This window comes from Anastrepha obliqua, chromosome 6 (assembly GCF_027943255.1).
Source record: "Anastrepha obliqua isolate idAnaObli1 chromosome 6, idAnaObli1_1.0, whole genome shotgun sequence".
In the NCBI taxonomy this organism is placed as follows: Eukaryota; Metazoa; Arthropoda; class Insecta; order Diptera; family Tephritidae; genus Anastrepha; species Anastrepha obliqua.
The window spans coordinates 57,782,005-57,806,579 of record NC_072897.1 but is presented as its reverse complement, the minus strand read 5'-3'; the positions used below and the strand labels follow the sequence as shown (position 1 = coordinate 57,806,579).

General features: G+C 34.4%; 1 protein-coding gene across 1 annotated transcript; it reads right to left on the bottom strand.

The window, feature by feature from the left end:
- Positions 1 to 2,135: 2,135 nt before the first annotated feature.
- LOC129250571 (uncharacterized) lies at positions 2,136 to 3,021 on the bottom strand. Its single transcript, XM_054890187.1, has one exon. The coding sequence runs from the start codon at positions 2,871 to 2,873 to the stop codon at positions 2,136 to 2,138; it is 738 nt and encodes a 245-aa protein (XP_054746162.1). The 5' UTR covers positions 2,874 to 3,021.
- Positions 3,022 to 24,575: the final 21,554 nt, after the last annotated feature.

Here is a 24,575-nt window from a genome sequence, read left to right as displayed (position 1 = left end):
TACAGCGACAAGAAACACGACAGTTGCAGAGCTTAATCACCGACTGTTTGTAGAAATCGTACTAAATATTATATATGTGAAAATGTGTAGGTTTGTGGGGTTGTGAATTTCGATGTTTGTGCCTAAATCACGCTAAATTGACTTAACGAATTTGCGTATTTTTGAATTGGTGGCAAATGAAAAAAAGGTAAGAAAGCTCTACTGGGCACCTGGGTCTGGCCACACCTTTTTCGACTTTGGACGTGAATTTAACAAATTTCTATTAAAGCTAACGACTTGAACTTCCAGATAGCTTCCTAAAATTTAAATTTCTATCGATTTATGGATATATTGTAAATCTATATTTCGGTGGTCGCAATCGAAAACCGCCTAAGTTGACTCAAGAAAGATTCAAGTTATGTATGCAATCATATTCTATTAACAAAATTTTATACGGGTGGGCCATATAGCGTTTGCTTTTTGAACCACCTATTTCTTTGAGAATGGTAACACAAAGGGCATGTGAAATGTGTTCATAATTTACTTAAAGGATTGACATTTACGAAATGGGACGCTATCCGCTTGAACAAAATTGGGAAATATTGAAAACCTATTTCCAAAGTGGCGAGTCTTCTTCTTCTTCCGCGGTTACAGTAAATGGCGAGCGTTACCGTGACATGCACAACGAGTTTTTGTTTTCAAAAATTGAAGAGGATGACATGGACGACATTTGGTTTCAACAGGACGGTGCAACTTGTCACACTGCCAAAGTTACACTCGAACTTTTGGCTACCGTTTTTGAATTCCGATATCAATTGGCCGCCTCGGAGCTGTGATTTCAGCCCGTTGGGCTATTTTTTGTGGGAAGTCGTTAAGGAAAAATGCTATGCGAACCATCCAGAGACGATTGATGCTTTAAAACACGAAATCGAACTTGCCATTCATGAAATTTGAGCCCAAACAATCGAAAATTGTGCTTAAATATTGGGTTGATCGAATGGCCTACTGTAAAACCAGTCGTGACAGTCATTTGAACGATATTATTTTTTATTCATAAATGACAATGTTTAATCTTCAACATAAATAAAAAAAGTTTGAAAAAATATTGATTAGTTTTTTTTTGTATAGCCGATTCAAAAAGCAAATTTTACATGTCCCACCTGTGGAATCCGCATTTTTTCAACAATGTTTCTTAAGGAGATATTAATAAAAACATATTGACCTAAGGCGTTATGACGCCGTTATTTATAATAAGCGCCTAAATATACATAGTAAAATATTACCATAAAATTTAAATTTATTTAAATAGTCCATAATGACTTAAGCTGTTCTTGAGCACTTTTACTAAAATTTGTCATAGACAAGATAGTTTGTGAAGGAGACAAAGTAAAGATAAGTGATTATTGCAAATTGAAAATGTTGAAGCACATACTCTATCTCTATATAAAATATAAATTTATTGTTGTTGACATGATTCAAAGAACACTATATCAACATAAACGACAATTGACATATTCTTACAAGTTTTGAGCAAAATACAGTTAGGCTATTATAGCTAAAGCAGTCTTTGAAAATGATTTCACTTAAGATAATAAAATTCTTCGGTTTTGGCGACTGATATTCGTCGTGGAAGTACAGATGAAGATAATGATGATGAAGTAAATAGATTCATTTCGCGGTGGTAATGACGATCGTAATGGTGATTATTTGACTGAGGAAGATGCATCCGATATTGAACAGCAAGAAATAATTGGGACAAATGAAATACTTGAGAGTGATGAAGGAATTGAGGATGATTTATTAACCCGGCGAGCGTAAGGTTAATATTTATTACATTGAGCGTAAGCTGGGTGTAACAAACCCATATATTGAGCTAGATATTTTAATGTGTTCATAATATTTTTATATGTTTTTATTTACTAGTACAATTATGTAATAACCCAAGAACTGATTGGGAAGGAAAAATAAAGCAAACAAATATTTTTAAATCTTTATTTATGAAATTAACAAAAATATTTTCTTTCATTTAAACAAAGTGTAACACTTAGTATTATAATTTTATAAAAAAAAGAAACTAAAAAAAAACAAAACGAATAGCTTTTACTTCTAGCTTATAAAATTAGGAAACATATGAGATCAAAACTTTTACTATATAGTTATTCAGAGTTCTCGTAATCATCTTCAGTTTGAGCGCAATCTTGACACGTGAAAACAGCATGTTCCATACATAAATAGCGATTGCATTTATAACAAGTGTGTTTAGTCTTGCGATCTTTTTTAGTAGGGCATATTTGACATCTCCTGATAGGCTTAGGAACTTTATTTGGAGGTCGTTGTGAGTGTGAGGGTTCATCCACTTGGTCCAGAATTCGTTTGCGAAGCTCTCGGGGTAAATGCTGACTTTCCTTTCTGTTTTGTAAATGTTCTGAAACCAATCCAATACCCAGGTCTCTAAGAAAATTTCGGCGTGACAAATTGCTACTATTATTGGACTTGTAAACTATTATGCTATTTATACCAGCCATGTTCAAAACTGCATAGAAAATCACCATTGGCCAGCGCTTTGTATTTCGCGAAACATCGTAGTTGGTGCACAGCTCATCTACAACATCAACGCCTCCCTTGGTCTGATTATAAAAAATAATCATTTCTGGTTTTTGTGTGCCATTAGTATCAGCAACAACGCTATCATCGTGATGTAATGTTGACATCAACAAAACAACCTTGTTTTTTTTTGGCACATGGGACAATAAAGATATATCCTTTTGAAATCCAAACACTGTGCTGGGGATCTCTCGGTTACGCGTTTGGAGCATCTGACTTGGAATCTCGGGCTTATTTTTTCGAACAGTGCCTGTGCTTGTCAAACGATGTTCTTTCAATAAGTGTAACATCAACGGATAACTGGTAAACCAGTTATCAAAGGTGACATTGCGATTGGTTTTGGAAATTGGAGCCACAAGTCTGTCCACAACATCATAAGCTTTGTTACTGAGAGCGTAAGGGCCTGTTGGTTGTTTTCCTGGGTAAATTTCAAGATTGATGACGTAAAACGACTTTGCATCAACCAAGGCATATATTTTCAAGCCATATTTGTTTGGCTTATTGGGCATATACTGGCGAAAACTGCAACGGCCTCGAAACGATGGAAGTTGTTCATCTATAGTTGTATACTCAGATGGTGTATAAACAATTTGGCAATTTGCTACGAACTTCTCGAAAAAAGAACGAATGGCAGCCAAATTATCAGTAGCTTTTCTTTCGCTCCGAGTATTCTTATCATCAAACCGTAAACAGTTTTGAATAAATTGAAATCTCTTCAAAGTCATCGTTGTCCTAAAAATCTCAACCCCTGATCCATCACTTATCCACAGATCCTTCAAATTCAGCTTATTTGCTTTGAACTGTCCTGCAAGATACAAGAGACCGATAAAAGCCTTTAATTCTGACGATGACAAGTCTGCCATGATATATTTCTTTACGTGACTATTTTCACAAGCAGTTCTCTTCAGATTTATTTGATTATTTGTATGTAACAATATTTCTTGCAAAATCTCATCAGTAAGAAAGAGTTTCCAACATTCAACAGCTGTCTTTGCATTTTTGCCAATATCTTTTACGCCCTGCCTTTCCCTTATAATGTTTTCTGATCTCGTACGCACGTTAGACCTTTCTGGTACACTAAACCACTTTGTACCATTCTTTCCAGTAAAATATGGTCTGTTATCATTGCTTTCACGTTCTTCAGATCCCCCAGCTTCGTTTTCTTCCTCATTCGGTAATCCTACCTCTTGTTCCGAATCACTTTCAGAGCTTCTTTGGCCAACATTATCAATTTCGAAGTCACTACCAGAATCATCACAAGAATCATCCTGATCAGCTGCTTCGAAAACCCTCAATAATCTTCTTTGGGTTTCTTCGTATGACATATTAATTATTTAGCTGAAAAAAAAAAAAATAAAAACTAAAATATAACGAATATAAAACAAAAAGTATTTACTCGAATTTGTAACACGAAGCGTAAGGTGGGTGAAACTTACCCGGCCGCAACTTTGACAACATCTAAACACCTCGCCAGTCGGCGGTCAACTGCGGCATGAAACACAACGAATGCCTACCTCCCCCCGCGCAGCTACTCAGACGCACAACTTATTTTGACGTACGGAATAGAAAATATCAAACGGTTTATTACAGGCTGGGTGAATTTCACCCAACCTTACGCTCGCCGGGTTAAATTGGTCGACAGCAATCTAGAGTTTGGATTGATCTGACTAGCATTGAGTTTGGTGCATTTATTGGAGTTTTTTTATTCATGGGTGTAACACACAATAATAGGCAGAAATCGGAAGTTTTGTGGCATTCGGATCAATTCAAAATTTTGGCACGATATATTCGTAGTGAAAACGGTCGAACACGTGAATTTCGCCAAAGAACCGATAAAGTTGTGCCAATTCGTGATATATGGAATTTCTTGAATAAGGCCGAACTAAATTCACACAATATATTCCATCAAAACCGGCGAAATACAGTATAAAAATCTGGTGAGCATGTGACTCCTAAACAAAATACCCCTTGCGAGGAAAACTATATTGTGGCCGATCAGAAGGAGAAGAGCGTGAATTTGATCAAAGGAAAAAGGGATGGTACAATTATTTAACAAATACGCGAACAGTGACCGTACAATAATAGCCGATTACTTTCTCGTCACATTGAATGGATCTGAGGGCCTCGCTGCTATAGGACTTGCATTAGTTGGCACCATACGATCCAACAAACGCTGCTTTCCTCCAGAAATGAAAAAGAACAGTTCTCGCCCAGTGCTTTCGTTATTGTTTGGTTTCCATGAAAACCTTATTACAATCAGCAGCTATAGGAAAAAAAAGAATACAGTGGCAATTTACTTTCCTCCGATCATTATAGCAAAGATTGTGAAGGCGAAGCAAAAAAACCATCGCCCATTATTTAGTGTTAAATAATGGACAAAAAGCGGGCGTCGATTGGTCGATGGATCAGCTGGTCCCACATTTCACACTAAAACGGCCAACAAGTCGATGAACTTTTGCATTCGTTTGCAATATGTTGGATGTCATGTCATTGGCAACGTTTTCTATTTGCAAGGAAGTTGATGGGTTTAGAAAACGTGATGATATATATTCCCAACTATAGAATTGTTCCGAATTTGGCAAATGGTGATATTTTTACTGGCGAGTACGTGCCGGTGCATACAAGTTAGCACCAATTAAGCTATAACCAATAATGCAATTGGGACATGACCCAGACGCTGAATAAGCAAACCCAATAATATTGCAAATAACATCCGGCATGCGCCGATTTAAACCAATAGCCAAATCTGCTGACACCTCGATCAGCAACATTAGTTTAAACAATAAACATCCGGCATGCGCCTATGTAAATCAGTAGTCAAAAATACTGACACAGGTAGAAATAAGTTATATTAAGGAGAGATTTAGTAACTAAGCATTGAGTTGTAAGTTGGATTTTATCGAATAAAGGTCTTTCGACCAATAAAAATTTATTTTTTCCATCGTCCAATTTTTGGTTTTATTTTCATGCGGTGTATAAATATAAAGTAACGATGGTTTCCCTACTCGAGAACATCCTACATACAGTTGCCCATGTCCAAAGCATGGATAAGTTAGGTCAATTCCACATAATTGAAGTGTTTGACCTTGAGACTTATTGATTGTAATAGCAAAAGCAAGGCGAGTGGGAAATTGAAGTCGCTTAAAATCAAAAGGCAAATCTGTTGAAATCATTGGAATGCGCGGAATCAAAACATCTTCACCTTTAAATTTGCCTTTCAAAATTGTTGCTTCAATTACATTGTTCATTGTCCATTTCACTGCTAATCTTGTCCCATTGTATAGTTTCGGCTGATTGATATTTCGCAACATAATGATCACTGCGCCGACTTTCAATTGCAAACGATGTGGTGGCAATAGTGATTGAATCAATTGATTTATAGGTGACAACTTCACCTGGAATTTAAGTCAAAATACTGGTATTGATTTCATTGACATCGACATTTTTGGCAGCTAATATAGCTCTCTCGCTTAGCCAATCTTGATTTCGATAGTTTTGTACAATATTTGGGAATACATTTTGCACTAATTGTACTCTTGATTCTGTTACGGTACAAAAATTAGTTGGAAGTGTGATCATGCCTATATTCTTATCAATTGGCTTTCGTCCATTTCCAATTTGCAACAAATGTTCGGAAAATTCAGCAGCTGTTGGATCACTTTGTAACTGCACACGAACATTAGTAGTTAATGTGAGTTTTTGAACATATCTCCACAGATTAGAAGATTTAAGGCACGCTCTCAATTCATCAGCTGCTGTTTATTTGGGAATAACAGGCAAAGTTTGTTGAAAATCACCGGCCAATAGAATTAGTGCACCACCAAATATGTTTGTGTTATTTCGAAAATCTTTCAGTGTTCTATTTAAGGCTTCCAGTGATTTTTTATGAGCCATCGTACATTCATCCCATACTATAATTAAACATGTTTGTAAAACCTTTCCCATTCCAGAATTTTTAGAAATTTTGCAAGTTGGTTCTTGATTTACTTGCATATTTAATGGTAACTTTAATGCAGAATGTGCAGTGCGACCGCCGTCCAATAAAGTTGCCGCTATTCCAGATGATGCCAAAGCCAATGCAATATTATTCTGTGATCGAATGCTGGCCAAAATTAACGACAACAAAAACGTTTTTCCAGTCCCACCTGGTGGATCTAAGAAGAATAATCCTCCTCTTTCATTTGCAACATTGTCTATAATTGTGTCATATGCCTGCCTTTGTTCTGTGTTTAATTTTGGTAGGTTTGTTGTTACAAATGTGTTCAGATCATTTCGATCATATTCTTTTTCACGTCTTAATTCTGCATTTTATGCATCATGCATCGGACGATTTGGTGCGATCATACCTAACTCACTCAAAGTTTTATTTACAATCATCAGGCAAAAGTCTTCGATTTTAATTTATGCCTCATTATATAATTCATCTGTATAATTCAAATTTGGATTTGCAGTAATGCGACATACTTGATGTAGGATATCTTCTGTCATGTATTCTTGGTAAGTACTCCACAATTCTTTTGGGTTTGCTGGGAAACATGTAGTAATAATGATGGCAAATAGTGTTCTTATTTGGTGTGGAGAACTTGTTACACATGCATCCATAAGAGTTGCCTCCCACTGATTATCATTTTCAAGCAAATTCAATTCGTTGCATGCTTGCTGATAAGTACAGGAAAGATGACCATTAACTCGTTTCAAACTTTCGAATGATCTTGGGCCGGGAATATCAACTAAGAGTAAACGTAAATAGAAACATTCCACTTTACTTGGATGCACAGTGTAAAGTCGTCCGATTGCATCAACCAAATGAACACCTGGATACCCATCTACAGGTATTCCTCGTTGCCTTCGTACTCAGGACCTTGATGATGCATTCCAAGTATAATATTTAGGAACATTTGAATAAAGCAATGTTCTTGCAAATCAATCTGTTTCACATAAGTTGAAAAATGCAGTTAGTGTTGTTGCTGGTGGTCGTTCGGCCGTTTGTTGAGCAGTATTTTCAGGAAATAAATACTTTTTTCGTTTTCTAAATAGACTGACAAATGAATAACAGCTGGATGGCGATCATGAATCGGAAATGATAATATTCGCCATTCATTTCGATTTACAACTCCAAATACTGCCATGTCACTTCCTTTATTGATATATTTACATATGTATTTGATGGATTTTACGGAGTTACAATATTCAACATTTATATGTGCGTTAAATGTTTTCGATAATAATTTGTAATACGGAACTATCCAACGGTTATCGATCTCAACATCTTGATTATTTATTTTCACAGTGACTGTTTTTCCATTATCTTCTGGTGATCTTCTACGGTACAATGGATATCCATCATTTCTAATCATTGTTTCAGCAATTAATTGCCTTGGGTAGTTTTTTGAACATTTACCATCAACCATACATGGAGAATTTTGATTTAACGTACCCCACGGTCCATGAATCATGTTTTTGGTTACAGTAGTATGTAATTCTGGATCTTCGTTTATATCTGGAATTTCAGCACATATAATATGATCAATTTTATCTGTGGTTAGTTTTTGTTTTAACCAAATCAAAATATGCCCATGAGGCAAGCCTCTTTTTTGCCATTCCACAGAATACATGAAACATTGTACATCTCCGTAAACTTTATGTTTTACAAAGATATCCATTAGAGACTGTAGCTTTCGTCTAAACACTCTTGCAGAAATGTCATGACTATCAGTAGCTGATTTCCCAGTATATAAATGATTCTTAATATCATCCCATTTCGGATTGCATGTGAAAGTTATGAATAGGTAAGTCGGGTCGACCATAATTTCTGACATAACATATTGCATCTTGGACGTATTCATGCATATGCCTTGGACTGCCTGTATACGATGAAGGTAATATTATCATTTGACCAATGTTATTAACGTTGGTATCGTTGTTAATTGCATCTCGTAAATGTATGTATTCGTAACAGCGTAATTTTCTTTGGTTGAATCTAATGTAATTCAATCGTTCTGTTTCTATTTTCGCATACATGTCCACAATATACTGATTAAATAATTTACGACATTTTAAAATGTGATTCTCTTGATTTTCTCTTTTCATGATTCTGTATGCAAAATAATTCATTGCGCTTACAGTTTTATTTGTTTCTTGACCATTTGCTGGATTTGTTTGTTTTATATCAATCGAATAACCATCTTCACCACGACAGAACATAAGAGGATATTGTAATGCATCATCTTTTCGATGCGTTTCATTAACACGTTGCAGTGTATCATTTCTTCTTTGCAAAACCATATCTCTTGGTTGAAATTCATCTCCAGATATAACAATTGCAACCTTGTTGCTTGAAGTTGGTTGATTGTATCTTCCACGATGTTCGCCGGCAGGCGTTTTATTTGCATCAATTTAAATTTTATGATTATCAGATGACAATCTTTCGATTGTTGTTTTAAAACTTTGCAGCAAAACATTGTGTGTGTGTAATAAATCTTGTAACTCTCTCATAATGACTCTGTTTATATTTCTGGAAAATGCACACCGTGCTTCAAGTTCATCAGCGTTGTCATTAATGAAATAAATTTGCAAAAATTTTGACTCTTGATCGGGTAGTGGTAGTAATGAACCTATTAAGTGATATGCTTGCCCTTGAATCTGAAAAAAGCCATAATTTGTGTCCATAAAATTTAATGATTCATTAGATGTGTCAGCAAATGTTGTTCAACGTTGAAGTTTATGTATTACCTTGAACGTTGGCATGAAGTTATCGGTTATAATTTTTCTAGAACCAAAAGATGTCATTTGAAAACATGAATTATATGTGGAAATTTTTTTTAAAGAAAATGTTTGGAATCGGGTGATGTTCCCGATAATAATGTAGCTAATGGTTCGGGCGGATATTGTATGTCTGGTAAACGAACTTTTCCTGCAGCGCAACACATGCCTGGTGCTTCAGTTTTGAATTTCAATGCTTGACAAAATCCGCAAATTTTATCCATACTTCCAATGACAACGTATTTGTGAGATGAATAATCAAGTTGTGGATTATATTGAAATGCTGCACCATTCAAATTTACAGAATTGATATTTATTGGCCGATTTTGAGAACGTGATCTAGTACGATCTCTTTGTTGACTTAATCTATCAGCATGATTTTCCTCACTTTCATTTTGTCTGTGATTTTGCACATTTCTATTGTGACGTGTATTACGTCCCATGTTAGCATGTCTTCTACCTCTTGGCATTTCTTTTACCGAATCAAAGTGGTCTTCTTTATGTCACTCTGAGCTCTTGATTGCTACTTTTCTTGTTTTTAAACTGGAATTCAAATTAACATACTGTTAGCGCCATCTTTTAAAAATATAATTGAACTGTGAGCACGCATTGAAATGAAAATTACACAGAACAGAAATGGGAAATGATCAGCAAAAATAATATATATTTTTGAAATTTTTCTTGAAAATATCTACGGAGTGTGAAAACAATCTCTTTTCTTAAATATCTTAAGTAAAAACTTCTAAAATATTAATTATTTTTGCCGATTTCTGTTGTGTGTATTTTTCACACCATTTATTCACTGTTTCACTTGTTATCAATCATTTGCAAAATTAATATATATTTTGTAAATTCTTCGTGAAAATATCGTTGGAAAATGTGAAAACAATCTCTTCTCTTAAATATTTCTGACGCACTTTTTTTATCTTTTTGGTTGATGCCTGGAAACTGCTTCACTTGAACACTTTACCAAATAAAACCCTTTCTTGTCAGTTTTAACACTTACTTTCACTATGCACTATTACTGATAACTTTGATAATCTTCTAAGAAAACGGCCTTGCTTAAGTACTTTCTTAGCGACGACCTGTTCAGGTTCGTTGAGCTAATGGTTTTGCCTCGGTTATCCCGAAGTGTGGGTGCAAAGAAGAAGTATTTAAGCAAAGTGTTAAATAAGTCACAGCAGCATTGTGTTACGATTAATATTGCAGGCGGTCAGCTACAGCTGTGCGACTGCTGTATGAATATATGTATATGTATGTATGTTAGCATTCCATTAAAATGTATGTAATGGAATGAAAATTTAGGCATAAATACTGCTGCGTTAACTTGTACATATGTGAGTAAAATGTACTCTCCATGCAACCGTTTACAATAACAACCACACGCGTAAAAAGAACGCTGCCTCGTGTATACTGTGTGTTGACGAAGAAGTAAAGGAGATTTTAACCGAACATAGTTACAAACCTTCTCCACATGTGTCTCTTCAATGTGGCAAAGTTTGGTTAAAATCGGTTGAGCCATTCTCCGTAAAGTTCATCACAACGCGAAAAACGGCTGAATTTTTATATAATATATATAGATGCCGACTTATACATATGCGCGTAATATGTATAGGATTAGGGAGAGGGAAATGTTGTCGCCATGAATAATGATGTTTTTTTTTGTATGTGCGTTTGTTTTTCTACGTTCCCAAAAGATATTGATATTTCTACGTTCCCATAGGATATGATATTTCGTATGCACGTACATACATACATACCAAAAGTGCGAAATGGTCAAAAATATGAAATTTGTTTATATTGTAGTATGATTATAAGTCGGATATGCCTTAACATTAATATTCATAAACATTTTGTTTTGGTTTTTATTTTATTGTCCACTTATGCAAATTAATTACATTTATTTTGAGAAATGTAAAAAAAATTATTTTTTCGGAGCAAGCTCCTTGTTATTTATTCACTTGTCAAATTAAGACTAACTGTTACAGAGTTATATTAATATACTTAAAGCTATTGTAACTTATTCATCACCTCATTCACCTGCCGTGCAACGTGATCGTGTTCCCGGAATTTCATGTATTGTCGTTCACACGGTTTGTAGCAAGCATAGCGTCAGCAAAAAGGTTTTAGAACGGAAGCGCGTGCAGCGAATGAACTTTCAGCGTAAGCGGTGTTAACTCCTCCCTTCTTAAGAACGATTGTCCTCGATCGTCTTATTTAAAAATAGGGTAGGTCATGTAACCGAAGATTTGAATAATTAATGGTGGCTCCGAGTTGGCTATTGATTGGGTTGATTGGTGCAGCTGGGAGATTCGCTGACGAGCTGGTCTTTAGATCGACTATTGTGAGTGGTTCATTTGGTACTTCTTGAATGATAACCTTTGACTTGGGTTTTATCCAGAATTTAAAGGTTATTACGATTGCTGTTAGGATGATTGCTAGTCCTAGCATTGTGCTCTTGTTTACTGCTGAATCTGTTTTTAACAGGTTTATTCTTTTTGTGTTGTTAATTTGCAACTCGTTGAGGGCTTCTAATGACAAAATGCTGATGCATTCTTTTTCTAACGGTGTTGGCTGTATAATCGCTGGTTCTGCTATTAGTGTTGGCATTTCCATATTGGTGAATGTTTCGTTGTTGATACTTAGTGATGTGTTGTGGAATTTAATTAGGTATGTACCCATAATTGATCTCTGCTCTCTTTCCGTTCTTACTGTTCCATTGAAATCATGTGTTGATTGTTGCTTATCGTACAAACTGAATTTTGACTACTTATTAATTGAGGGATGCAAGTACTATTACTAATGTTAATTACTTTGATTCTTTCACAAATTTTTATTCCATTGTATTTCGTACATTTATCTTTAATACCATATATATCATTTTTATCTTTTAAAATTTCTTCAAAATCAAGTTTGATAATTTCTTTGTTCCTCTTAACTGATCTTATTATAATATTCTTATAAGTAATGTTACTCGTTAGTGGTATTTTTACCAAGTACAAAATTCTTGATTCTTTACTTATTATATTAACTTTTGCATATTCTAATGCTTCTTCAATTGATGCGAATGGCATTCTTTCTTCTTTTAATTTCATAATCGCTATTTCAATTTCTCTTTTATTCAATAATATTGTATTAATGATTCCAATTTTTGCCCATTGAATGGCATACTTTATATTTATTAATTCTTCTTTGATAATTCTTATTCTACTTTCAAGATTCAATGTTATTTCACTTATTACATAATTATCTTTCCTTATCGAGTTTAGTAACTGATTTCCTAGCTTGGTTAAATTGTTAATTCTTTCGTTAAAAGCTTCATTAATTATTACTTGTTCATTATTGTTTTTCTTAAGTTCATTTAAATCATTATTCAAAATTTCAAAATCCTCGTGGTCTGGAGTACCTGCAATATACTTCCATACCGTTCCTAATGCATTTATTGCTCTCTTAGTTCTAAATTCCTTTTTAGGTCTTATATTTGAAAGTATTTCTAATGATATATCTATTTGAGATTTGAGGATGGGGTAGAAAAGGTTGTTTATGGGAATGTTCTTGTCGAGGTATGTAAGTATGTCCTTTAGGAAATAGTCGTATTGGTCCAAGTCAATAAGATGTATTATCTTAAATGTTCCTTCCTGTATCTTAGCTTGTCTGTCATCGTTATTATGTGATTTTTTGTGTAATCCAATATTTCCGTGTCCGTTAGACTAGTGGTCGTCAAGATAAGTATGATCAACGTTAGTAGTGTGTCCTTGCTATTTACCATGTTGCTTCTATGAAAAGAAAATTATTTTTATTGCATTAATTATGAATTTCTAATTAGTCCTTTATGAACTATTCTACCTGATTCAGTAATGATTGTGCTATTTTTATTTTCTTTTACGATTTCCTCTTTATATCTACTAGAAAGTTTATTTCCTACTCTTTTATTTGTTCTGACATACACGACATCTCCTTGGTTATAATCTTTAAAGACGTCTCTATTTTTGTTATGATGTTTAAGATCTTTCTCCTGCTTGTCCTTTAATTTACGAATGTTTTTGTTTCGATTTTCTTCTAATTGTAGTGGATTTGAAGTTACTCTACGTCCGAAAAATACTTCGACTGGTTTTTGATTAGTGGTAGAATGGATTGAATAGTTATATTTGTAAATTGATTTTTCTAGCAAGTCCTGTAATGAGGTATGAGACTTTTCTGCTTTTATACATCTCATAATTTCACTTAAAGTCGACTGAAATCTTTCTATTTGACCATTAACGGTACTAGTATATGGGGGTGCCTTAAAAACTTCTATGTTAAATTGATCTTGGATTAGATGTGTTATCGGATGTGATCCTACGATCGTTATCGATGACGATTTTTTCTGGGATTCCGTAATTTGTGAGAATTTCTTTCAAGGGCTGAATTATATCTTGAGTGGATCTGGAGTTAATTATTTTCGCTTGAGCATACTTAGAAAATTTATCGATTGCGGTCAATATTACGTGTTTGTGTGTGTGGTAAATGTCAAGATGAACTATTTGTCCGGAATATTGTGGGATGGGGGTGGCTTGCAATAAGAGTTTTGGGGGATGTCTTTCATATTTTTGTTCTTTGCATATTTTGCATTGTTTAATAATTCTGTCAATTTTAGCCTGCATCTGTGGGAAGTAGAAATTTTTTAGAAGTTGCTGTTTATTTTCGCGTCCATTGCGGTGAGCGCGTTTGTGTTCTTTTAGAATTTCATTTTTTTGGTCTATTTCTTCAGTTAAATCGGTTACTTTGGTTCGTGTGAATCTAATTCTGTAATTGCTATAATAAATTGGGTATATTGTCTGAATTATTCCTAAAGTATGTTCGTCAGTGTTGAGTCCGTTTATAACAGATGGATTCAGGTATCGTTTCAAAATATTTATCAGATTTTGTTGTGTGAACTGTGGTTCGGCAATAATGTGTCTATGGTAGGTCGGGAATATTATCTTAAATTGGTAAGAGGAAACTTCATCCAAACAAAGGAAGAGTTGGTTTTTGAATACATTTATTGGTTCTTGAACTATGGGTATTAAATGTTGTGAGGAACTAATATCACTATGGATAGTATCGCTTAACGAGCTATTGTCATTTTCAGTAACTGGTAAAAGATTTATTTGAGGTGGTCTTGATAGTGTGTCAGCTACGACATTTTCTTTTCCGGGTTTATAGGTCAATTCGTAATTGTACTCTTCCAAGATATTCTTCCATCTTTTCATCTTATTGTTGTTGTTTTTGTTACTGAGGGCATAAGTCAATGGCTGATGATCTGTGAAAATTTGGACTTTTCTTGATCCATAGAGATAACTGCGGAAGTTGTTTAATGACCAAATGATAGCTAACATCTCTTTCTCATTAGTAGCGTAATTTTCTTCTGTTTCGCTAAGAGTACGAGATATAAAAGAGATGGGTCTATTGTTTTGCGACAAGACTGCTGCAATTGCGTATTTAGAAGCGTCTGTAGTTAATTGAAATGGTTTTAAGAAATCAGGGTAGTTTAGAATTACGTCTTCATCAGTTAGGGAGAGTTTGAGTTTATTAAAGGCAGTTAAAGCTTCGTTACTTAATGTTATTGGAATTTTTTTTGATTGGTTCTTGGACACGCGTCCATCCTACCCTCTTAAAAGGGCTGTCAGGGGTTTCGCAAGCTTCGCATAATCCCTAATGAAGCGGCGATAAAAACCTGACAGGCCTAGAAATGACCTTAAGTCTTTCAAGGTTCTCGGAACTGGAAAATTTATTATTGTTTCTACTTTCTTAGGGTTTGCTTTAAGACCGTTGTTTGATATTATGAAGCCTAAGAATTCGACTTCAGATTTGAGGAATTCACATTTTTCCAGTTGCACTTTTAGATTGGCTTTTGAAAGGGTATTGAAAATTAATTCAATGTCCTTAAAATGGGTCTCTTGATCTTTACTGAAAATGATTATATCATCGATATAAACGTAGCATCGTATGCCAATATGATCTCTTAGAATGTCATCAAGTGCCCTTTGAAAAATCGAAGGTGCGTTCTTGAGACCGAAAGGAAGACGGGTAAATTCATATTTCCCGTTATTTACAGAGAATGCTGTTTTCTCTATGTCAGATTCTTTTAAGGGAATCTGATGAAAACCGCTCTTAAGATCAAGTACTGAAAAAATTTTATTTTTGCCTAGTTGTGCTAATACTTCATTAATATCCGGAATTGGATATCTGTCGGGTACTCTGTCAAGGTTGAGTTTACGATAGTCTACTACCATCCTATACTTTTTTTCGCCTGATGCGTCTAACTTTTTAGGGACTATCCATACTGGTGAATTATATGGTGATCGAGATGGTCGAATGATGCCATCGCGTAAATATTCTTGAAGTTGTTTTTCAACGTGGTCCTTTAGACACATAGGATAGGGGTAATTTCTTGTATAAACGGGGGTTCCTGATATCGTACGAATTTCTCCTTTTACTGTGGTGATGAAGGTTAGTTTTTCATCTGGATCACAAAACAGAGATTTGAAATTTTCCGTTAACTTTTTAAGATTAGCATTTTGAAGTGGTGTTAGATGGTCTGATCTTATGTTGATTACGTTTACGTCCTGAGATTTTTGTTGTTTTAGTTTTATTTTAAGGCAGTTTTTAATCAACATGTAATTATCTTTAGTGTGTATTACTGCGTCTAGTTCCTTTAATGAGTCGTTCCCTATTATAGCATGGAATGATTTTAACGTTGGTAGAATGAAGAATTTTATATTGGATTCCTTTAATCCGAAGATGTTTGCAAAAGTATGGTGTGTGACATCAATATGTCCTCCTACGGAATTAGCTTTAAAGGGAGTTTCGTTTTTAATTGGTTTTTTTGCTAGTCGGGGTTGCACATAGTTCTTATTAGAACCTGTGTCTATCAGAATTTTTATGACCTCACCATCGCCTGTCTTGCTCTCTATGTAGGGCAATGAAGAGGCATTCATTCTAAAAAATGAATATCTGTTAGGTCTATATTTTTAAATTGGTTGTTGAAATCTGAAGGAAAGTCGTCTTCTGTTATGTTATAGTTTCTAATCAAGTCAAGGTATTCAGGTAATGTTGGTTCGGATTCAGGACTAAAGTCCTCATACTGTTCCGTTTCTATGTTGAAGTTGCGTTGACGTTTTTCCTGCGTTTGTGGTTGTGTTATTGGTGGTCTTTTTCCTTGAAATGCCTGGTTTGGTGGTGGCCGATTCATGTAGTTGACTCTCTTTGTCTGCATGGTCTGGTCGATGTCCATTGGTGTAGGTTTTTGCTGTGGTTTCGGTCCGAAAGGTCGCGGTGGTGCAAATTGTGGATTGTAATTATTGTTATCGGTTTGATTAAAATAGGGTGGCTTTTGAAAGCTATAATTTCTGAAAGCATTTGTTATAGGCTGTGGCATGTGGGCCAATTGGGGGTAGAATACGGTAGGTTTCTGAAATGGCTGAGGAGTAAACTTGCGTTGTGGTACCGGTGGTGGTTGATTTTGGAATCTTTTTGTAAAATTTTGATTGTTGCATGCATGATTGGTGCGAAAACTTTGGTTCTCCAGCTTGAGACATAAGTGGAGCGCTTGTGGCAGGTCCACTGGTTCTCTCAAAGCTAGTAAGCGTGGTAGATCTCCTCTGAGACCACGTACAAATGTATCCAGGGCTTTGTCCCTGTAGGTTTGAGTTAAAAGATTTTTTGCGTCATTAGATAGTTCCATACACCCTATTTTGTTTAGGATGAGGGACAAATTTTTATATACCATCTGATAATAATCTTGTACAGTGTGGTGTCCTTGTACTAGAGTCGTCATTTGGTACTCTAGAGTAGGAATATCGCGTTTGTCCGCGTAATGAAGTGTGAGACACTTCGAGATAGATTTCCAATTTAGTGGAGTGTTATAGGACTCCAGTACGGCGTCAGCTTCGCCGCTAATTTTGTTTCTTATAACACTGAGGATCCCATAATATTTTGGTGTACCTATTGACTGTTCGTAAATTTTAAGTATACGCTCTACTGATTTCCTCCAAGAATTAAATTCTTCTTGTTTTCCTGAGAATTCTCTAATTGATCTTACTATATCCGGTATTTTATCGAGTTCGCCTAAATTGTTACGGTGTTCTGGATTTATTATTTGATCTGTTCCTACTAAGTCACTGTTCGTATTCCTTATCGCGTTATTCACAATGTTCGTAATTAATTCACTCAGTCCTGGTATGTTGATAGCATTGTTAGGATTAGGAGGGATTGGTGCATTAAGGATAGGAGGTCTAATTAAATTATTTGGGTTACTCATTTTGCTTTATAATGTAGTTAATATGTAAACTTGAAAAATGTTTTTTATTTTATCTGTTATTTTATTTAGCAAAAGCACTTCTTAAAATTTATTTTCTTCCTTAATTTCTTGTATAATCACCAAAGAAAATTTTTAATTCATAATTCACAAAATTACAATATTTTTTGATTGAAGCACTTTAAGGATCAAATCCATAAAAAATTATAGTAAAATACTATTATGCTTTATAACAAAACTTATAGGGCAATATAATAAAATACGTTCTTAAAAATTATTACAACACTAAGGTAAAATACAGCTTAGCAAATGTGCTTATTTATCGATGAAAATTTCCTTTTAAATCTTTTATTTGCTTTTCATTATTTTCTTTAGATTTTAAAACTTTTCCTTACTGGTTTTAAAATTAGAAGGAATTTTTTCCTTTTCTTTTTTTTCAAATTTTTCTTCACTAATATTTTTCACTTTATCTTCCACAATTTCTGGTTTTCTTATTTCTAAATTAATTTCTAATAGTTACCGCCGTTGCCTACACAAAGTCTGTAGGGGGTCCTTTTTGCCTATTTCAGCTACTGGGGGTCTATCAGTACTCCTTCTCGCGAGGTTGTCTGCGAACTGGTCTACAGACGTGGTTGTAACTTGTCCTTTTACAGGAGTTCTTCGTGGTGTTCAGGGCTTCGGATTGTCCTTGTGCGGCGGGCTTCTTTAGGCCGACTTAAGCACTGGTGACGACGGGATTTTTACTTTTTATGCTGCGGGCTACTTTAGGCCGACTTAGGCATCGGTGAATACTCGATTTTATTTTGCGTGTGGCGGGCTAATTAGGCCGACTTAAACACTGTTATTAACTTTTCACCAAAAAAAACCCGTTATCCTTTTGCCCTTACCACGTTGGGCGCCAATTAATTACAGTTATTTTGAGAAATGTAAAAAAAATTATTTTTTCGGATCAAGCTCCTTGTTATTTATTCACTTGTCAAATTAAGACTAACTGTTACAGAGTTACTTAAAGCTATTGTAACTTATCCATCACCTCATTCACCTGCCGTGCAACGTGATCGTGTTCCCGGAATTTCATGTATTGTCGTTCACACGGTTTGTAGCAAACATAGCGTCAGCAAAAAGGTTTTAGAAAGGAAGCGCGTGCAGCGAATGAACTTTCAGCGTAAGCGGTGTTAACTTGCATTCACTTTGCTGTGCCGTTTAAATAGAGTATCATATTTCTTAAAAGGTTCATTACACTTGAAATTAAACGCAAACATAGCTAACGTAATTATTTTATGTGCGGCGCGTGAATGCTAGAATCATATTACATAAGTAAACTCCGAAAAATTGTTATTGGCTTGCATTGACAAAAATTACTATAAAAACGCTTGTACGTAGTATGTAAGAGACAAGAAAGAAAACAATCGTTTTACAAGCTGGATGTCTAGCTTGAAACGATAAATAAAATAAATAAATATATTTCAAATAACAAACAATACTTTCTTTAAATCAATACATTTCTTTACATGGCGATCCTGCCAGCTTGAGCATTGATTTTGCTAAGCTATTAAATGCAAGTTTCTTGCACAACCAAAGTGCAAAATGTTGCATGAGTGCTGACAATATCTGCACCAAAAATTGCAATATATTTGCAAGTGCCCTAAAAAGCACCAAATATTAAGTCCTGACGTGATCAGCTGCGGAAGGAAGAACCTGGTTAAGCCATTACAACCAAAAAATAAAAATAGATGAACAACCCAGCTCAAGGGCCGCAACCAATCTCCTTGGAGGAATACAGGAGACGGAACGGCGTTAACAAAAAACCAAAAGAAGTTTCCATCCCAAAGGTGAGCAAGCCAAAAAGAAGAGGAGGCTACACCACCAGAATAAAGAGGGAAATAAGCATACTCATCAGGGAGGTAAACCAGCAGCCACCACCATCCTGGGAAAAAGCTAGCGCAATCTGGGAGCGCGTAACCCAACTGGAATTCCTGCTCCAGCAGAGAAAAGAAATTAAGTAAATATACATAAAACACTGTGCATGATTGAATGCAGACAGTTAGAGTCTGTAAGCGTTAACCGCTCGAGACAAAAATTATTTTCATTTATTTCTTTACATGGCAAAGTTAAACAACTTTGGCTTCTGTCGATTATATGTTTGCCTTATAAAAATTTGACTGTAAATGAATAAAATTTACTCAGAAGGTCATTTTATGAAAATGTTTGAATTGTTATAATATGTTAAATATAATGTGTTTACTTAATGAATGAATTAACTTGAAAAAAAAAAAAAAAATACATAAATCCAATGTAAAAAACAAAATATATATCCTTACATTATAAATTATTACATTGCATAAATTATTTGATTTACGGTATAAGGTCCCCAATAGATAGTCTTTCAGAAATGGGAAAAACCTTATCAAAAGTTGATAAACCCAATGCCAATGTAGTAAACGAAGTAGTCGTTAAAACTGGCTTAAATTTAATAGAAATTTGCTTAATTATAATCACAGTCATAAACTTATTGATATTAGCATTAAAATTATATGCTATGCATAATAAAAAACTAAAGAAAAAGTATATGAGTAGATCTAATGAGTTAGACAAAATATGAACAAATGGTCCGAAATTCATAAAACTTTACTGATAGAAAAGGAAAATTTCAAAAAATCGTTTAAATGTATCAATAAAAATATACAAATAAAACAGGAAACAGTTAAAAAACATTTAGAAAATTTAGTATTAGCATTAGAATCAATTAGAAATTTAACTTATATAAATTTCGAGCGACTTACAAAGGATCATCAAAAAGAAGCTCTTGACATATTTTGGCAACTACGAGATCAATTAGTAAAAGTATTAGCCAAATACAACATCCAACAGGAAGTATCTCATTCGATTAATGAGAAAATTTCAATAAATATTATTGAAAACCCACCAGCTAATCTATTAACAAAGCTTGAAGCAGTTTCCTCAAAAACAGATTGTCCAATTACTAATTCAAAAATAGAGTCAGAAGAAGAAGGCGAAATGACACAAACAGTTGTGGAGTTTCTCAGCACGGCTGCAAAGCTAGTGACTGAATTCGATGGTAAACCAGAAAATCTACGGTCATTCTTAGATTCCTTAGAATTAGTTGAAGTGATCATGGGTGAGCACGAAACTGTTGATGTTTCACTCATAAAAACAAAATTAAAAGGGAATGCCAGAAATCTCATAGACACAGAAACAACAATCTCTGAAATAATCACAAAACTTAACAAGTCAGTTAAAGGAGAATCGGTAGAAGTATTAGCTGCAAAAATAATGAGTATCAGACAGAACAACAAACCAGTTAATAGTTATTGTAATGAGATAGAAGCTCTTACAAAAAACTTAGAAAATGCCTATATCACAGATGGGTTGTCGGCAGAACTCGCAAGCAAATACTCGACACAAACTGCAGTAAAAGCATTGACCAAAAACTGCAACATTGAAAAAGTCAAATTAATAATGGAAGCTGGCCATTTTACAAATATGAACGATGCGATAAGCAAATTCATTGGTAGCTGTACTGAAGCTACAGGACAACAAAACACAATACTACATTTTGGACTACGACCATTCAATGGACGATTTGCAAGAAATGGAAGGTTTCAAAGAAGAAACAACTTCCCTAGAAATCAAAATCGTTCAAATTTTGACAATTTAGGAAATAATAATCAAAATAGAAATCGTCACCGACAAGGCAGACCAAATTTAAACCGGAACATGACACACAATGTACGAGTTGCCCAATCGGACGAAAACAACTCGGAAAACTAATCTATTCCTCTAAGATACATACGCTTAACCTTAACTTTAGCATTTTTGTACAACTTAAAATAGCAGATTTAAATACAAACATTACACTACTTGTAGATACTGGCGCAGATATATCACTCTTAAAATTCAATAAATCCACTTTTCAAAAAATAAACACAAAACACATTACAGCATTAAGCGGTATAGGGCAAGGCAAAATCAGTTCTATTGGTACAATATTTTTTGATTTAAAATTTACGAAATTTTTAATTCCACATAAATTTCACGTAATCCCAGATAACTTTCCAATTCCATGTGATGGTATAATAGGCATGGATTTCATGAAAAATTTCAATTGTGTATTAGACTTTACTCAAAATTACGATGCTCTAATTCTGAGACCAGATAATTTAACACAAATTATAGAAATACCAATAACAACAACTTGTAACGACGAAATAATCATTCCCGCAAGGTCAGAAGTTATACGAAAAATAAACTTACCTAATACCTTGGATGAAGCACTGATTCCAAATCAAGAAGCACACCCTGGAATATTTATAGCCAATACCTTGGTAAAACCTGACAACGCCTATATCCGCATTTTAAATACAAATTATAATACAGTATCTTTAAAGCAAAGCAATATTTTAACTGAAAATGTTTCTGATTACGACATAATAAACAATGACACAGGAAATGCACAAAGAAAAACGGATATTCTCAACAAATTGAGAAAAAATTTTCCTAAAACATATGAAAAACAATTGACAAACCTATGTTCCGAATACAGTGACATATTTGGGTTAGAAACAGAAACAATAACAACAAATAATTTTTATAAGCAAAAGTTAATGGTTAAAGACAAACAGCCGGTATACATAAAGAACTACCGTATACCCCACACACATAAGGATGAAATTGAGAGACAAGTAAACAAACTTATAGAAGACAAAATAGTCGAACCATCATTTTCAGAATACAATAGTCCAATACTATTGGTACCAAAAAAGTCTCTACAGAACTCAGTTGAAAAAAGATGGAGATTAGTAATCGATTACAGACAAATCAACAAAAAATTAATTGCAGATAAATTCCCGTTACCGAGAATAGATGACATTTTAGACCAACTCGGAAGGGCAAAGTATTTTTCATGTCTCGATTTAATGACTGGATTTCATCAAATAGAACTTGATAAAAATTCAAGAAATTTCACATCTTTTTCAACCAACAACGGTTCATACAGATTTACTAGACTACCATATGGCTTAAAGGTAGCACCTAATTCATTCCAAAGAATGATGACAATTGCTTTCAGTGGTTTAAAACCAGAGCAAGCTTTCTTATATATGGATGACTTAGTAGTTCTTGGTTGCTCTGAAAAACATATGCTTTCAAACTTGAAAAATGTTTTCGATTTATGTAGAACACATAATCTAAAATTACACCCTGAAAAATGTTCATTTTTTATGCATGAAGTAACCTACCTCGGGCATAAATGTACAAACAAGGGGATACTTCCAGACGACAATAAGTACTCGGTAATAAAAAATTATCCTACACCCACAGACGGAGATAGTGCAAAAAGGTTCGTCACCTTTTGCAACTACTACCGAAGGTTTATTAAAAACTTCGCTGAATATTCAAGACAACTAACAAGGTTATCAAAAAAGGGAGTTGCTTTCGAATGGACAAAAGAATGCAATGATGCATTTGTGTACCTCAAAAGAGCATTAATGAGTCCTACATTGTTACAATATCCCGACTTTAAGAAACCATTTTGCTTAACAACAGACGCAAGCAAATACGCGTGCGGTGCAGTACTTACTCAGGAATATGAAGGAAAACATTTACCAGTAGCATATGCCTCCAAAAGTTTCACAAAAGGAGAAAGCAACAAGTCGACAATTGAACAAGAGTTAGCTGCCATTCACTGGGCAATAACTCATTTCAGACCTTATATCTATGGTACAAAGTTTTTAGTTAGAACCGATCACAGACCCCTGTCTTACCTGTTCTCAATGAAGAATCCAAGTTCAAAACTAACACGAATGAGACTTGATTTAGAAGAGTATGATTTCGTAGTAGAATATCTTAGAGGAAAAGATAATTACGTCGCGGACGCTTTGTCTCGCATTACAATCAATGACTTAAAAGAAATAAATGAAAAGAATCAAAATTTATACAAAATAGTGACTACATCAATGTCGAAAAATAACAGCAGTCCAACTACACAACAGCACATTAAAACATATGATAAGCCCAAAATATATGTCCCAATTAATAACACTGACGTCAGGAAATACAATAAATTAAAGATTACACCCACGCGATGTTAAGTCAAACGAGGAAAAACTATAATGGCATATATAAAAATTGATGACTTATTTGTTAATGGGAAAATTGACTTAGGACAATTCTTCTCTAGGCTCGACGAAGTGGCCGACAAATATGGCATTAATAATTTGCAAGTGGCACCTAGCGAGAAAATTTTCGAATTTGTCTCGATTAATGATTTTAAAAATAAGGGCAATATGATATTAAATAAAGTAAAAGTAGCGCTACTGAATGAGGTGACCCACATTAATGATGCTTAAACTGTAATGGACATTCTAAAAAGATACCACGATGACCCTATAGAAAGCGGTCATTGCGGAATTTTCAGAACACTTATGAAAATTAAAAGACATTACTTCTGGAATAAAATGTCAAAAGATGTTGCTAAGTACGTAAAAACTTGCGAAAAATGCCAAAAAACCAAAATAACAAAGCATTTAAAAAGCCCCATGACTATAACACCAACACCTACAGGTACATTTGATACAGTTATTGTAGACACAATAGGCCCACTACCTACAACAATTGATGGCAATACTTATGCAGTCACAATAATATGCGACATGACAAAATATTTAGTCACGATACCCATCCAAGACAAAAACGCCAAGACAGTGGCGAAAGCAATATTTGAAAAGTTTATTCTTACCTACGGTCCAATGAAGACGTTCATTTCGGACATGGGTACAGAATACAAAAATTCAATACTAACAGAGCTATGTGAATTGCTAAAAATAGAGAAAATTAATTCAACTGCTTAGCACCACCAAACACTAGGAGTAATAGAAAGATCACATAACACTTTCAATCAATACGTAAGATCTTACATATCGATTGACAAAAA

What these genes read in the sequence shown, in the direction of transcription:
- LOC129250571 (XM_054890187.1), bottom strand. Translation starts at nt 2,873, where the DNA reads ATGTTACACTTATTGAAAGAACATCGTTTGACAAGCACAGGCACTGTT.